Raw genomic sequence first — 17051 nt, 5'->3', positions numbered from 1 at the left:
CCCACCCAAAATATCATACTACTTTATCATATCCTTTTTGAGATGAATATATGGGAACCTCGACCTGATTATTAATTATCCACATTTATTTGACATGATGTGGACATGCATGAGCATAATAAACAAGTCTATATATTATAGATTTATAGGCATAGCTCAACAAAGTGTGAATTGGGGTGTGGAAATGGTGAAATTCTAAATCAGGTACCTATTAATTAAAAGGTGATTGACCTATATGGAACACAATCATGCATCTCAACTATTTCGAAGTACGATACAAAACCATAAAAGCAGACAAAGACCTTGGGTTTAAAGTGAAAAGGACATAATGAGTGACCTCAATCAGGTTTGGCTAAAAAAAAAAATTTTAACCAACAATTAAATAATAAATAATAAAATTAAATAAAAAATTAGTTAATTGTAAATAAAAAATTAATATTCAAATTCTATATAAATATACAATTACAGTCATTTTTTTATCGACTATTATTGTATAAAAATTAACGAAAGATGTAAATTCTTATAAAAATGATATATAATAAAATACAATAATATTGTTTGATTTATGTAATTTACCTAACAAAATAAAGCTTTGTTATTCTGTTGTATAAATGTTTGGCAAAATTATTTTTTTAGTTTACAGGAGAATCTAGATTTTCAAGTGGGAAAAGTAGATATCATGTGAGAAATTAAAGCCAATTTGCTGGCTAAACTTTTCTCTGGCTTTAGACTTCCCTTGATAGATGACTGGATGTACCTTTAATTTGTCTATAAATATTTTCTTTTTAATGGTTTTTATAGAGCATAGATCCTGTTTTGGCCATGTGCTAGCTACTCTACCCTACTTAACCACAGGAATAATTAGGATAATTTCAGTAAATGTTAACTTAAATTAGAGCCTATCATTCTATCTAGTGCTTATAAAGTTTGTAATTTATAATTTATTTTAGTTTTTATAAAAAAAGAAAAAGAAAGTATGCTAGCCCTGGTAAAGAAAAAGGTGAGAGGTAGACCCATTAGTGTGTTTATGTTTGGGGATTGGTAATTGACAGTGGCTTTAAATATAGTGTCAAATCTTTTATAAAGATGAGTTGATTTCTAATATACTAGTTACTTTCTCTTGGATGTATGTAAGGACTTTTAGAAATTAATTGTTTTTTTTTTCTATGGAGTTAATATGTTGTGTTTTTTTTTTAATAAAGAGTGATGAAATTTACTTAAGCCGGAAAAAAAAAAGTAAAACAATTGCAATATAATAAAATTATACATATTATCAAGATACATGTTGATTTGCAAGTTGTCAAAGTTTTGATGGAAAAATGCTTGGGGGGTATCTAATATTGTGATCATACATATTTCATTTTTTGCAAATTATAAATGTAAAGGTCTCATAAATTTCGTTTGAGAGTGTCTTCATTAGTAGTTGAATACTTTGCCTAGCTTCTATTCTTTTAAGTTATTTTGGCCTACCAAGCTTTCATATATAGAACGTAAGAAATAAATCAAATAATAATGTCTAGGGTTTTTTCTTTTCACATATTTACCGGGCAAACCACGTGAATTTAGGGGCAGATCTTTGTTTTGACAATGGCCCCCTCAAATTTTTTAGAAAAGAATTAGTAGTTTTGTTACACTAGTATTAGTTGTTCAATTAGTTGATGTTTTTGGTTTTCTAACTCAAGTATCTTAGAGTATTTAGGTTTAAATTCATCTTAATTATAATAACGGTAATGCTAAAGAGAAAAAAAAGGCCAAAACTTATCTTATTTAACATTCATTAATACTAAATAAAATAAATTTTGACTATTTTTAGCTAATTTATTTTGGTAACCAAACATTTTCATTGTAATAATATACAACATATTAGATTAATTAGCTGAAATAAATTTAGATAATTGGACTTTTTAAATTTTGACTAACTAAAACACTCAATTAAATAAACACAACCACAAAACCCATCCAAACTTTCATAAACCTTTTAAATTCTTAATTTTGTAAACTTTTTCTTGGGGTATAATATGCTGAAGATGCCACCAAAATAAAGTGTATCAGTAAGAACTTTGATACTTAAATATAACAATATACTGAAGTATAATTACCCCACAAGAATTACAAGGATCAACAAGAGAAACAAATCAATTTCTAGTTACCCTAAATACCCCTCCTCTCTTCCTTTTTCTCTCAAAAAAAAGAGAAAAGAAGAAAAAAAGAAGTGTTCATAATTTACTATCAAGAGAAAATCCAATTGTCAACTAGAACTAAAATTACAATGGGATGGGAAAAATATTAAAGTTACATACATGGACGCTATAATATAATTTATCTTTATCCAGGCCAAAATAAATTTCCTTGCCTATAAAACAATGACTTGATCTCGAGCTGTGAAAATCTCCTATCAGTGACTTCTCAAAAAGAATTGGCACTAAACCAGGGCAATCGGACATTCAGCTAAAACATTTGAGAATAAAAAATAACATTATCTATATCCATCAACATCAAATCTGGTTTTACAGACAAACTGATAGTACTCTTCCTGTCCATAAAGTTCCCTGCAATAACAAACAATGCAACATCGTAAGAAAAACCAGAAGAAAGCTGTCATGTACTCTGTGTGTTTGTCTAACCCAAAAACAAAGACAGATTTGTTTCCATGTTTCCAGTTTCCACCCTTTCTCGGAAGCTAGCAGCTAATAGCTAGCAAGGACGATTTTCAGCAATCTTGGTAAGCCCAGAGTTTGCCTAGAACCTTGTTTTATAGGAAAGTTTTCAAGTATACCGGTACACCGGTGTTTCAGTAATTTTTAACCGTTGATCTTAATTATATATATTATATATACTTTTTATAATTAAGATCAACGATTAAAAATTACTGAAACACCGGTATACCAGTACACTTGAAAATTTTCCTGTTTTATAATGTTCAAGGGTTTTGACCTATGAAGCATGATTACTACCAGAGACACTAGACACCACCATACTAATTTCAATTTATTGTGAGAGTCAGGGACACAACATACATATAAAATATAAAGATTTCTTAAATAAATTATAATAATGTCTTGGAATTTTAATAATATAAAGTACAAAACTACAAACTAATTTTTTTTAGGTGGAATCTATCATGTCTAGGCTTCATGGCTATGGTGGCTAAACAGCTTCAGCAATATTTAAAAAGTATTACTAAAATTAAAGTAACACGTTTATACATTTATCACCTTTCATTTTTATTTTTCAAATTAAAAAGCATTGTTAAACAATAAAAAAACACTATTTTAATTTTACCAACACTTTTTAAAGTGTGGCTAAAATTGTGCGGTCGCCATAACTATAAATACCATAACTTGCACCTTTTTTATTTGTTTTAATGTCTTTTTCAATTATATGAAGTATTTTAGATAATTTTTATATTAATAATTAATGATACACATTATTTCAAGAAAATAGGCAGAGAATAAAACATCAACACGCAGTCATATTTGAATGTGTCTAGGGGTGTCCGGAAAAATATTTTTTTAATTAAGATACAATTGGACACGAAAGACACATGTATCATATGAGTGTCGTATCTGAAATGTCTCAGACATATATTTGCAAATGACACTTGTTGAAAAGACACAGAAATCTGATAGAGTCATAAATTGTACAAAAGTATGGTTCAGAAGCCAATCGGCATGAAAACAAGAAATAAAAAGAAAAGTAAACTTACGCTAGATCTGCCATAGACTCTGACTTGTTCACAGCCTTCCCTTCAGGGAACTCTAGGCAAGAATAATGCATTATCATTTCCTTTATTGTTTGCTTGGTACTTTTCAGATCATTATCCCACAAGATGCACTGAAATCAAGAACAACATTTTATAGTTAATAGCATGATACACACAAGCTCAAAACCATCCACCAATATGAGAATTTGTAAAACCATTTCTCTAAAATGAAAACTCCACAAGGCAAATAGAATAACACCACGAAGTCTTAAAACTACATATACATAACACAATCACTCTTCTCAAGGAAAATAATAGAAGGTTCCCAAGTGTGTAATTGTGGATAATATAGAACAAAGAAACAACATTACCTTCCGGAGATACTCTCTTTTCACATCTTCATAAGGAAGTTCTCCTTCAGGCAAAAATACGGAAGCATTCCAGAGAGCACCTCGAGCAACCATCACTGATGCGGCACCTTATGCAAAGTCATACTTAAAAAATTTAATATGAATGAACAAGTAGTGAGTTTATAATGACAGAAATAAATACAAATAAAAATTGTTACATGTTATAAACAAAACGTGGTAAACAATAGGAAAGGAATTTCCCAAGAAAATTAGATTAAAAAAAGTTACTTTCTCAAGGCTTTCTATGAAATACGGGGGACACCCAAACCTTCAAATTCTTTGTACCAAAATTTTAAAATATTTGGTCCTCTCCCAGAACTTTTATGCTTGTAGTGTGAAATACCTAAGCTATTAAGTCTGATGTTCAGCCAAACCATCTACAAAAGGCTTAATTGTCCAATTGCATCCTTTTCTTCTAGGGATAATTACAATTTACCCCCTATAAGCTTTACCCCATTTATATTTTAGCCCCCTGAACTTTGCAAATACGCAAATGAATCCCTGGGCCTTTCATAAATGCGCCACTAAACCTTGTTAACAATATATGGAAAACTGAAAATTGCCAATATGATCAATCTGCATGTATGGGAAAGCTGAGGGAGTTCTTTCTTTGCACATTTTTAAAGTCCACGCACGAAAGAGCACCTAACATAAAGTGCAATCAACCTTTTTTTTAATTAATTCCTATTTTTTCTTTTTTCTTTTTCTTCTTTTTCATGTCATACCAGAGTTTTTTCGTAACTAAGTCAAAGAAAATGCCTTTTCATCCTTTGTAGGAAGTGGCTAGCTCCACCACTATGTGAAATCAAGGATGGGATCTAGTCTAATAAAACAGCTGAAAAATAGTCAACTTTTTATGAATTCATTTCAGCTACCTGTAGCAGATTTGATACGCTGGATATCGTTGTACTCAAATACATCACCATTTGCTATAACTGGAATAGATAATGCTGACACAATATCAGCAATTTCACTCCACTTAGCAGGATCCCTGGGCCTATCTGGGACTTTTCTGTAAATAGATTAAAAGAAAAAATAAGGTATAAGGCATCTTTAGTGCAAACAAAGATAAATTGATTGTCATATTTGTTTCCTCATCAAATTGTGCATTTGTGGTGTGTTTGCTTTTAATTGTTAGCACATATGTCCTATGTCACTTTTGAAATTTTAAAGCATCACAATTTCCATTATAAAATATCCCCACATTGTAAAGCATCACAATTTCCATTATAACAAACTAGATAATTCTGGTTGTCTTGGTTGTTGAGTGATTAAGAATGATAACTTTCTTAGTTCGTGTTTTGGAGGGAAAGGGAGGGAAGAGAAGGGAATTAAGAGTAAAATGGACTCCACTTTACTCTTCAAGCCCTCACTTCGTCTCCTTCCACTACAAAATTCCAAATCACAAACATATCCTCAGACATTATATAGGCAGGTAGAGGTTCCCAAAGGAAACAAATGGTTTACCTTCCATGGACAGCAAGAGCAGAAACACCAGTTTTCTCAATTCGCCTGGCCAGTTCCACCGTGTCATTGGGTGATTTTAGAAGTCGAATCTTACAGGTTACTGGTGTGCTCAAATTCCTCCTTAATGTCGTCAAGATCTGGTTTGTAAAGAGGATGGATTTTTTAAAACAAAAATTTGCAGAATTACAATTAGAACAACTATAGATTACAAAGACTTACATCATGAATAAGATCTGGTTTGGACAACAGGGCAGAACCCATGCCACCATGGACAGAAAATGACTTTGGGCAACCCATGTTAACATCTATTGCAGCAACATCCTTAGCGCTGCATCCCACACCCAAGAAACTTAAGTAAACATAAAAAAGTAAGACGATGAAAAATAATGTTATTTCTTCCTTTTATCATTTGTTGGATGTTAGAAAAGACACATGTTGATCTAGTTTAGCATGTTCCAAATGAAAATATAATCTACTTCAACTTAGAAATTTACGCATTTTCAGATGATATATTAGGAATTGGTAGAGATAAAATATCTTCCTCCTACAAATCATGCAATAATTAAGATTGCAATGCTTTAATATGATATATGATTATATGAACACAATTTCATTTCCATATAAATGTATAATAGGACTAGTAGACAACATAAAGAGCCAATAGCAATAATCAATTATTTCCTTTAAAAAAGATCAAAGAAAAACTTTTCTTTCTTTTGATTTTTTTTATTTTTATCAACTTCAGTACCAAGAATAAGAAATCCACAGGTACCATTAACTTACACTAATTGTGCAGCAGATAAGGCCCTCACAGCATCGGAAGTCCCTATTTGAAAAACAACCCGATTTCTTTCTTGATCACAGGTTCTAAAAACAACACCTTCTGTACCCTTCTCCACAAAATCAGTGGTTCCAATGAGTTCTGATCAAGAAGATAAAGGAAAACCAAACTAAATGAGTGCATGATTGGATATCCACAAATCTTTTGCATAACTTTGTAGCCAAAATAAAAATCAATAAATAAAAGCTCTATGAACATTAATATGGAAATATGGAAAAAAGAAATCAAAATATTCAACGATCAGTTATCATCCAAAAAAATAAAAAACCAGAAATGAAAAGTAACCAAAACCCAACAAAGGGCGAAAGCGCTGGGTTGCCGTTATTGTATTTGCTATCAGTTATAAAATATTGATTCAAATGGAATACATAGGGAAATGGCAGGCCTCAAATCATTCTATTTGTTAGTGACTTAGTACACATATATAGTGATGATAAACTGTGCAAGAACAAAAAACAAAAAGTATTGCCAGTCCCAGATGTATGATATGAACAAAAAACAGTCTTCAAAATTCTAATCGTGATACTCATTTCGTAAAAGCTTTCCCTCAAATCTACATGACTACAAAATGTACTTCATATGCTACAACCTTCCATATTCAACAATCAAATGTTCATGCATTTAAAAGAGAATAAAAAAAATTTACACTTCTGCCGTGTTCTCATTCGTTTAAAACCTTCTACACTATGTTCTAGAAACTTAGATGTACAAAAAATAACCGCAATTTTCAAGTACCAAAATAATTCCAAACTGATGAAATGATGCGAAAGTCAAAGATTAATTGATGTACCATTGACTCGTCGTTCACACTTGAGGATCTTATGATCAATGATTTCCTCACCATAAGTGATATCTGCACCATATTGAGCAGCTAGTAATCTTAATGGAAGAGTGCCCTAACAGTAATTAATTGATTAATCAATTAATTAATTAATTATAATGATAATTAATTTATATTATAGGTAATGAGAGAGAAGGAAGGGAAACTCACGACGCGAACCATGGGAGCAAGAACGAGTTTGTTGTTGTAATCCATCAAAACCTGACCTTTTTTGCGGCTTCCGTGATGCTCGGAGCTCTCAAGTCTTAATCGGATGAAGGGAGGGAGAAATTCAAGACCCCCAACAAACAATGGATTTACCGTTTTCTTTTTATTTTTGGGTCGGGGGCAGAAGATGAGTACAAACTAAAACACAAGGGGAGAGAAAATAATGTTAGGGCCCAGCCCATGTTTCTGTATTCGGGGCGAAAACGGGCCGAGGCGAACCGAACTTTAACTTTGACAAGTCTGGTTTATGTTGTAAATAAATGGTCCAAACTTAAAATCCAAAAAGCTTACGAGCCTATTTTGTGAATTACAATTCAAGACAATAAACTTAAAATATTTTAAATTGACGTTAAATACATTCTAAAATTTATAATAAATAATTCGTAAAGCATAATTCATTTATATATCAATTATTAATCGCATATCATAATTGTACTTACAATTCATAAGTTTTTTTTGAACAAAAAGATTACAATCTTAACTAATCTTAATTCTTGACTAATAATTTTTTTTAGTTTTGTTTTCCGTTTAATATAAGTGAATAATTAAATATCTAAATTAAAAATAATTTATTTTTTTTAAAAAATATTTTGACAATAGACCCAGTGAGTTTTGTAGGCTTTAAAAGCCTACGACCTGGCTTTTTTAACTAATAGGCTTTACAAAAAGTTAAAATTTAATTTGTATAATAAAACGAGCTAAATTACGAGCCCCGTCGAATAACTCAGCCCACTTCCATCCCTAACTACGATGATGGTTGACAGGGTAACTGTGACAGAGGCATTGTACCAGTAGCCAATATATTTGCCTCATAGTAACCACATCCCATGTTCAAATCGCTGGGTTGTGATAGAATCTTTAATGTGTATGTATATGACAGGGTAACTTAACTGCTTGGTAAGGTGTCGTTTATGAGATTAAAATTTCTAATTCTCAACTCTTTCTTAAATTCAACATCAAAATATCTTCCTTTTGAATAGTAGCATAGTGTATACTTTAGAAACTAGTATTTATGGTTCCTTATCTTATAAAATACCTTTTACGTTGGATAATTAGATTTTTATCAAATCTCCTTATCCTACTTTATCTCATCTTATTCTTCATCTCATCTCATCATTTCATTTCATTTCATAATCCAATATATTTCTCCATCTTCATCTCTTATCCTTTAAAACAACTTATTGTTCATGCTTGGGAGGCATTTGAGAAATGACAGGATATCCACTTGCAAGTTGCACCTTCTAAAACGGAATTGCTGTATAAGATTTAATCTAATAATATAATGGCAATATAGTGTATATATTTTAGAAACCAGTATTTGATTTGCCTTATATTTTACTATTGAGAATGCTTATAGTTGTGTCAAGTAAGCACAATTTCATTATCTCTTTATCTTATAAAATATTTTTTACATTAGACAATTTGATTTTTATCAAATCTCCTTTTCCTTCTGTGTCTCATCTGATTCTTCATCTTATCTCATCCTTGTCATTTCATATTAATATATTATACAAACTATTTAATCCTCCTTCATTTTTCATCCTTTCAAACAACTTATTATTCATGCTTGGAAGGCATTTGAGAAAGGACAAAATATACACTTGCAAGTTGCACCTTAAAAAGCTGAATTGCTGTATAAGAAACTGAAAGGTAAGATGTAGTTTATGAGATTAAAATTTCTAATCCTCAACTCTTTCTTAAATTCATTATCAAAATATCATTCTTTAGAAACATTTTTATTTTCACTGTCTTTAGAAACATATACATATGATTTTTTTTTTTAAAACAAATTACTACACAGAAAGTTATCTACAGAATTACATTTCATAGTGAAACAACCAGCATTGGTACTATTGCAAAACAAGCTTTATGTTCCATTCAAACATGTGCTTGCTGCTCTGCTTTCTGCATAAAACTCTTTCCCGTGTTAATTCTAAATTCTAATAGTTTCTCCTAAGGCCTCTCCTTCGAAATTTCTCACTACTTGAACCTGAACTTGAACTATCTTCCATCATCAGTGTCTTTGTTTTTGCCTTAGTTGATGAGTCCTTATTGCCAAGCATGCTGGTCTCACCTTCATAGCTGCTTTCGCTGGAAGATGTGTCACTCATTGTGTGGAACATTGTCATGTTCTTGCGCCGTGTCCCTTGGAACGAGTAGCTTTTTGTTTTTCCTGTTTGTAAAGGAAGAATAGATCTTGCATGTGAATCACTTTTATCCCTCCCTAAACTGTAGCTGGTTGATAGCTTCCTCTGAATGCCTTCCCTTTCTTTTGATATATCAACCAGTTTATCTAAAACCTCTCTGTCTGCTGCTTCCTCTGCGGCTTTTCGCTCAAGCTCGGTAATTGTCCTGTCCAATGCTTTCTTTTTGAGCTGAAGAGAGCACTGAAAGGTGAAGAAAAAGCAAGGGAAGGAGGAGTTGTCTACTACGTCAATATTTAACAAAGCAAATTAACAGCAGAGACCAAAACCAAACTTGTAAATTTTCTACTATTAAAAGAGAAAATAAAATTATTTGAGTAGGAAAGTTCCAAGGATGTAAAGATTATTTAAGCCGAAGATAGAAAGCTTACTCGCTTGGCAAGGAAACTTCCAAGGCCTTGGTCTTGAAGCTTCTTTTTCGCCCAGAATGAACAGCAGAATCTTACTAGTCCAATAAGTATTGCCAAAACAGTTGATTCAAAGAGTAGAAACAATGCTATCACCCTTTCATTTCCTGCAAGAATGATTAAGACCGTATTCAGTTTTCGAATTTTGTACAGTCTTGTTAATTTTGCTTAGTTGAACATCACCTGTGTAGATGCTGACAAGCTTGGTTCTTGCTTGTGAGCAGCTTGATGCAAGCTTCTGACCTGGAAAATGATAAAAAAAAATGTCTAGAGAAACCATTGCATCATTGTTTAACAAGAAAAAATGGTCAAATTAACCGAGGGGACTAAAAAATCATCTTTCAGTGAAATCAGTTAGTTTTAGGACTCTGAAGAATTCAGAATGTGTTTGAATTTCACTCAGAAAAAAGCCTTCTAATGCCGGATATTTAATATATTGTAATGGAGAAATCAATTACAAAAATTTCAAGTTTGGTTAATCTATAGACACAAAATGGTTTAGGTTTCTGAAAGTGCTTTGGTACCATAGAGTTCATATTTCTCGCAACTAAACTGCATGTTAGAATCACCAGTGCATGTATCTATCTGGCAAGATGTACCACATTAGATTCAAAATCAGAACTTGTGTCACTTCAAAGTGGTCTTTTACTCTATGACTACCAAGCCAGGGTTGGTGATTACATTATAATACAGAAATCAAGAAAAAAAATTGGCTGACATGCTTAGCGAGTTGATAACAAGACATTTAAGGATCAAAGATCAACCATAAAAGCAACATTTCAGACAAGTTATTTATACTAATCATAAAATAAACTGCTTATTTATGTAAGAGAAAGTGTACAAAAGATGTTGACCTGTAGTACGGCATTGCAGTAGGTTGCCAGTCTCTGCATTATATATTGGGACCAAGCCATCAGCACATTTACATTCAAATAATTGCACTAGCCACAAGAAGTAAAATTCCAGTTGAGTCCTTAAATGAAAACTTTTGTGAAATCCAACAAGCTCAACCTGAAAGTGTTATTGGGAACCAATATTCTCATATAAAGATATCTTCATCTGAAGATGATAGCTGACAACATTAAATAGTTTCACATGATTGACTAAACTACTTAACACGTATTCACATCTTAGCTATCATCTTCAAGTGAAGATATCTTCATATGAGCAGCCACGATTGTTGAATGTTAAGTGTCAGTGTACCACTCACTCAATGATCTCAAAAGACACAACTATTAAGCTTGGGAACTCTTACTTGAGGCAGCAAGGAAAGCAAGAAGAATCTCCTCATCTACTAAAAACTGACTTAGATCGCTTTTGGATAATGAAGTTGTAAGTTGACCTATTTGAATCAACCACTCAAAATTACAGTCTATGCAAATTTATTTCCAATACCAAGGGTTATGATGAAGGAACAAAGAGGACAGGTACCAGGATTATTTTCAGACCAATAGATTGATCCAGTTGCAGGAACTAACATAGTTAACAATGCAACTTTCGGTCGAATTGCTGAAACAGTGGTGAATTCACCAGCAGTGTGGCTAACTTTTCCTTCCATCTCTATCTGTGAAGTATAGACAGCAAATCCAGAGCAATCAAGAAAAGAACCAACTTGAATCACATAGTTATCTGTATTTCTTCTTGAGAATTTCTTAAGATCCCCAGTTGGTGAAAATGAGTAAAGGAATCCATCCAATGAACCAATAGACACCCATCCTGTTGTGAAAAATGTGCTTGAATGATGTAAGTTTATAAACTGCAGATAATTGGTTGTGTGATATTTCTGATTGTTTGAAAAGTTTAAAGATACTAGGGGCGAGTACAAGGGAAGATGGATACTGCATTATCATGCCGAAAATGTTCTGATGGATACAAGTGAAAATTAAAGGACTATTGTAAAGAGAGTAAGATCTTGGAAAGCATCAGTTCAATTAGAATAATCCTAACTTCTCTTAGTAAAATTTTCATGTATGTTTGCATAACATTGATCCTTTACTAATTGACAGACCCTTATAAACTAACCGTGATTGACAATAAAACAGTATCTTCAATTAGTAAGCCTTATAGGTTAAAAGTTAAAACTTACCATTAGAATCTACTATGGGTACAGAGTCAGCTTTGCTTAATGGGCCAATACTTCTCTGCCACAAGACATTACCTGAAAAGACATCTAGAGCCAATAAAAGAGCCCTCACAGGAACTGTTACATACAAACGACCATTGTTCCCGGCGGTGATGGTGAAATTTCTGTCTAAATAACTAAAATCCTGTATCCATCTAAAGTGACGGCCGCGAATAGACAAGCAATAGAGCTGTCCTTCTGTATTTGAGATCTGCAAATATAAAAAACATACACACTTCAAAGAAGTCACATTAATCCTGGGATATCAATGTAATGAATACAATTGGGTTTGACCCAATTAATAGAAATAAGTTTGAATATTAGATATAGTTAGAGTAGTATATGTAGGAGTATTACATATAGCTTTTTTTGCCACTGTCTATTATATCCAAGATTAAGCAGACATAAAAACTTTATTTATCAACATAGCAATGATTTCAAAAACCATCTGTTAATATGTATATCATACTTGAGCCATGGTTTTCAATAAATGTTGCAATAAATAATAGATGGGTAAGCCTTACGTATATACTACCCTCGCATTGATCAAGCACCGGGACCGATGCAAAGAAACAATCTGTAATGTTTTTCCGGCATCCTTGATGGAAGCCAAATTTATAAAGCACAGGTCCAATACTCCATAGTAAACGTCCATGTGACTTATATGCAAAGAGTCCTCGATTCTTGATGTTTATAAACACTGTTGAGGTTAATGTGCTTACCGAAAGCCCAATAATTTCAGTCTCTACCTGTTGACCAGGTCCTGGACCAAAGAATAATTCTGCTACAGGCTCAGAAGTTCCACTGTTTTCCAGTTTAACCATTAATATTCTGTTATCAGCTATCAAATATATCTGCAAGTGGCAGGAACTAATAAATACTAGCACTATAAAGAAAACTAAAAATTAATAAATAACAAAAAGAGAGAGAAAATAGCCTTTTCTCACAAAGTTGATGTGTCACCGAATGACAATTGCATCCCATCAAAGTCACGTTTCCATATTACATCACGGTCTTTTCCCTTTTTTTTCTTCTTTTTTTTTTTTTTTTTTTTGGGGGGGGGGGGGGGTTGTTAAAATCATCACAGTTAAGTTTGTGTGCCTCTTCCTTTTCTGATTCCAATTTTCTCAGTGGTATATACAAGTTTGAATTGAGGATCCAAACTCTTTGTATTCATATTCCATCAAGCAATGACAACAACAATAGGCAACAACAAATTATAATCTTTCTGGGTATTCCATTAAATTATTATGGATTAATTTTCTTACTTTAGAGGATTCCAAACTCCTTGTATTCATATTCCACCATAAGTCTACATGATTCAAATGTTTAAATGCCTATTTGGAATAAGCTAGCATGTGGGATACCAGTGAGTCAATCTACATGTTTATGGGAATCCCATGCCTTAAAAACAAATTGGCTAATTAGGGAAGCCAAAATACTTAAAATTCAAGGAAATAGGAAATCTAATTCAGAATGATAAACATAGTTTGTTGGACACTTTTCAATTGCTACAATAGACAATAGTTTTACACCAAAATACATGGATCCAAAACTCAGATAAATTCCATGACAATATGTTACTGCAAGTAATTCCAACTCATCATTTATGCAGAAAACATAATTTCAAGAAGATATTCATGAGGAGTGGCAAATCGAACCGGATGGTTAGACTGTGTTAATCAGAGACCAGCCATCAGATCACAACTCGGTTGCTTAGCGGTTAAGCAGCTCAAAATAATAAAACACACAAAAATTTAACTATAAAAAAAGAAATGCAAATCTTGAATAAACCAAATTACTAGAAATAAACAATTGAAGTTTAAACTCTAAAGTAAATCATTTAAGGGATGATTATAATATATTCATATTCTTCATCTGGTTCATTTGCGATAAAATCTCAATCACTAGAACAGATCAACAAACTACAACAATAACAAAAACAATTCAATCATTCAAGAACACCAATCCAATAATTCAATGATTAAACAAAACTATGAAATAAACCAATTTAGTATTTGTAGTTCACAACACTATAACAGTATAACACAATCAGTATATAATATTAAGTAAAATTAAAAAAAATATATATAACAATTTAGAGTCTTGAAAACAAGCAACAGTATATTCATGAATCGGGAAGGCCAATGGCGGCAACAACAACAACAACAACACAACAGCGAGAGGAGAGATCGAGAAACAAACCTTGCCAAAACCTCCATGAACAGGTGCCACAGCAACATTGCATTTATAGTCTATATGCATGGACCATGAGATGCTACCATTGCTTTCAAATGCAAAAAGCTTCTTATTGGAACAAACATAAATTCTTCCATCATCTCCAACAAGAGGTTTCGAAAGCCGATCGTACGCAGAGGAATACGATAATGTAGCAAGTGCAAACACAAAGATAAGTAAATGAATCATCGGCATAGTAACCGCCATGGGAAGGGAACTCAGAACACACAAGAGAAAAAGGAAGAAGTAACCGCCATGGGAGCTATGGGAGTTGCTGCTGGAGTAACGGCCATGTTTATGTTGTTATTATCTAAATTTAATTAGTAGATTAAATAATATAAATAAAATATTTAATTAATGTTTTTTTATTTAACTAATTTGTACACTAAAGACACGTTTTAAAAATATAATAATAAAATTTTGTAATTCTTTTAATATATTTATTATATTGAAAACGTAAAAAAACAAATTTAATTTTTGCAATAATTTTTATAAAATATTTTTTATGGTATATTTAATCTATTAACAAAACTTTTTTTTTATGAAATTTCCTTAATTAATGAGTGGTACGTGAAAGTCTACTATTTTTATATTTTGAGAGTCAACCATTAATTGAATAATTTGAAAAAAAAGGGGGATATTTTCATGTCTATTTTAATAATGTTATTTTTAAAAAATATTATTTATACATCAAACATTTTTAACATTTATATAAGAATATAGTTGTTATTAATTAATTATATATTTAAATTTTTTTAAACAAAATAAAAAAATATGTGTTTGATTATTAAAAAAATATTAGTGCTAAAACTGTGTTTATTATAAAGAGCGTATACGCAGCAAATTTTTTTTATAAGATTATGCAAATGTATAACACAAAAAATTATGTATAAAGTGCAAAAAAAATAAAAAACGTTTTATCATTTTCTTAATTTGATATTTACATATCTTTTTAATTTTAATATTATCTTGCTCGTGGTTGTATTGGTATATACTCTAGATAATTCAATATGTTTTAAGTATTTTATATAAAATAAATGTAAATTTTTATGATGAAATTAAACATAAAATCAAGCTTGTTTGTATTTATTTTAAGATCTTAATTTCAGCCATCGCAATAAAAAAAAGTTTGTCATAGTATTAGCTAATAAATTATTTTCAAACGAAACTATATAGTTGGAAATTTGGAATGCTTCCCACGCACAAAGGTGATATACAAAGCTAAAATTAAATAAGCATGACTAACATCATTGTTCATAACTAGGATATTAAAGTTGTGTTTAAATTCTACTTCTAAAATACAGAGACAGAAATTCATTTAATTATTAAAATACTAAGAACAAAACAATATCAACCAAAAATATGGATATAAATATCTGTTTAATTTTTATCTCTACAATCTCAAATACAGAATTCATTAATTCAAACACATCTAAGTGACTAAACCAAATAGATACAAACTCTTGGCTCCTGTGGAAACTTCTGTTGCATTATTTCCTCCAAATCATTGTCAGTGTTACAAAAACATCTTTGTTTTGCCCATGTTGCATGCAAACTTGATGATGGATCTTCAAAAGTGGAAACTTGAGTTTCATTTTTGGTTCGTACAAAAAAAGAGAGAAGAAGTACAAGAGAAGCCATGGAGAATGAATGAAATCAATGAATTGGTATAAAATTATTAAAGGAAAGACACCTCTAAATATCTTTTGCCAGTGGTTTTGTTTCTGGTTTCCATTATTACTGGAGAAATTTCTTAACATTTTGCCGCACAAAGTGGTTGGAGTTGTTGGTAACCTCTTTCCACAATTAATGAGAAGAAGAAAATCAAGTTAACATTTTGCCTGAGGGTCCTTGACAATTTTAACTTGTTTGGTGAGCTATTAATAACTTTTTAGCTTTATAAAATTTATATTTTTCTAATTCATATTTTTTTGTTTGTGCAATAAAAAAAAATGACAGCTACTAGTTTGGATGATTTTGTTAGTTTGATCTATTAATTACTTATGTGTTAGGTTAAATTCTAAAATAATAAATATTTATGTGAAAAAATCTACCTTGCTTTCTCATGAAACATATTATAGCTTACTATAAATAAATGTTGCGTACTATAATGAACTCAAATACGTAATAAAAATTATCAAAATTTACTATTAGAGCAAAATGTCAATTAAGCTGGCTGCTTTATATATATATATATATATACACACACACAATTAACTCACTCTAACCAACTTGGGTTGGTCGAGTGGTTAGCTCAAATCCCGCCTTATACATGCAGTAACCCGTTAGCCACCAATTAACTCACTCTTTGGAGATGTAAAGATTGGAGAAAATGGGAAGTTGGTGATTAACATTGATGGCAATGTGGCAGAGCTCCGTTGAAATTTATTTTGTTATTTTGTCTTTGGCTCTTTACTGCTTCGCTATGATACTTGGATTTATTTGAACTTTTGTTTGCATATTTTAAATTTAATTGAGCCTCGCGCGGTTCCCTGAGTTAAGTGATATTGAATTGGTTACCAACTTGCATAAAAAATTAGAGAGTATAGACATAGCTTGATGAAATGTGTTTTGGCTGAAAAAATTAATTTGTGAATAATTAAGGTGGATA

General features: G+C 31.4%; 2 protein-coding genes across 3 annotated transcripts; both read right to left on the bottom strand.

The window, feature by feature from the left end:
- Positions 1-2039: 2039 nt before the first annotated feature.
- On the bottom strand, positions 2040-7563 carry LOC107623418 (Aldolase-type TIM barrel family protein). Its single transcript, XM_016325666.3, has 9 exons — positions 7413-7563; positions 7212-7317; positions 6364-6502; positions 5800-5908; positions 5581-5717; positions 4989-5125; positions 4075-4181; positions 3707-3834; positions 2040-2549 (listed from the first exon to the last, which is right to left on the bottom strand). The coding sequence occupies exons 1-9, from the start codon at positions 7455-7457 to the stop codon at positions 2477-2479; spliced, it is 981 nt and encodes a 326-aa protein (XP_016181152.1). The 5' UTR covers positions 7458-7563; the 3' UTR covers positions 2040-2476.
- A 1582-nt stretch (positions 7564-9145) lies between these two features.
- Positions 9146-14798, bottom strand: GEX3 (gamete-expressed 3). Of its 2 annotated transcripts, none has more exons than XM_016323296.3 (9): positions 14408-14798; positions 12727-13056; positions 12167-12413; positions 11512-11796; positions 11336-11422; positions 10935-10967; positions 10264-10323; positions 10045-10187; positions 9146-9856 (listed from the first exon to the last, which is right to left on the bottom strand). In XM_016323296.3, exons 1-9 carry the CDS (start codon positions 14645-14647, stop codon positions 9410-9412), a joined length of 1872 nt encoding a protein of 623 aa, XP_016178782.1. In that variant the 5' UTR covers positions 14648-14798; the 3' UTR covers positions 9146-9409. The 2 variants fall into 2 exon arrangements, with proteins under 2 accessions (XP_016178782.1, XP_088342103.1); XM_088485977.1 differs by having other exon boundaries at positions 9272-9856; positions 12952-13056.
- Between the last annotated feature and the right edge of the window lie 2253 nt (positions 14799-17051).

The sequence above is a fragment of the Arachis ipaensis genome, chromosome B10, assembly GCF_059453495.1.
Source record: "Arachis ipaensis isolate K30076 ecotype BB chromosome B10, ASM5945349v1, whole genome shotgun sequence".
NCBI lineage: Eukaryota > Viridiplantae > Streptophyta > Magnoliopsida > Fabales > Fabaceae > Arachis > Arachis ipaensis.
Note: the sequence above shows the minus strand (reverse complement) of the source record. Positions and strands in the feature narration are given on the sequence as shown.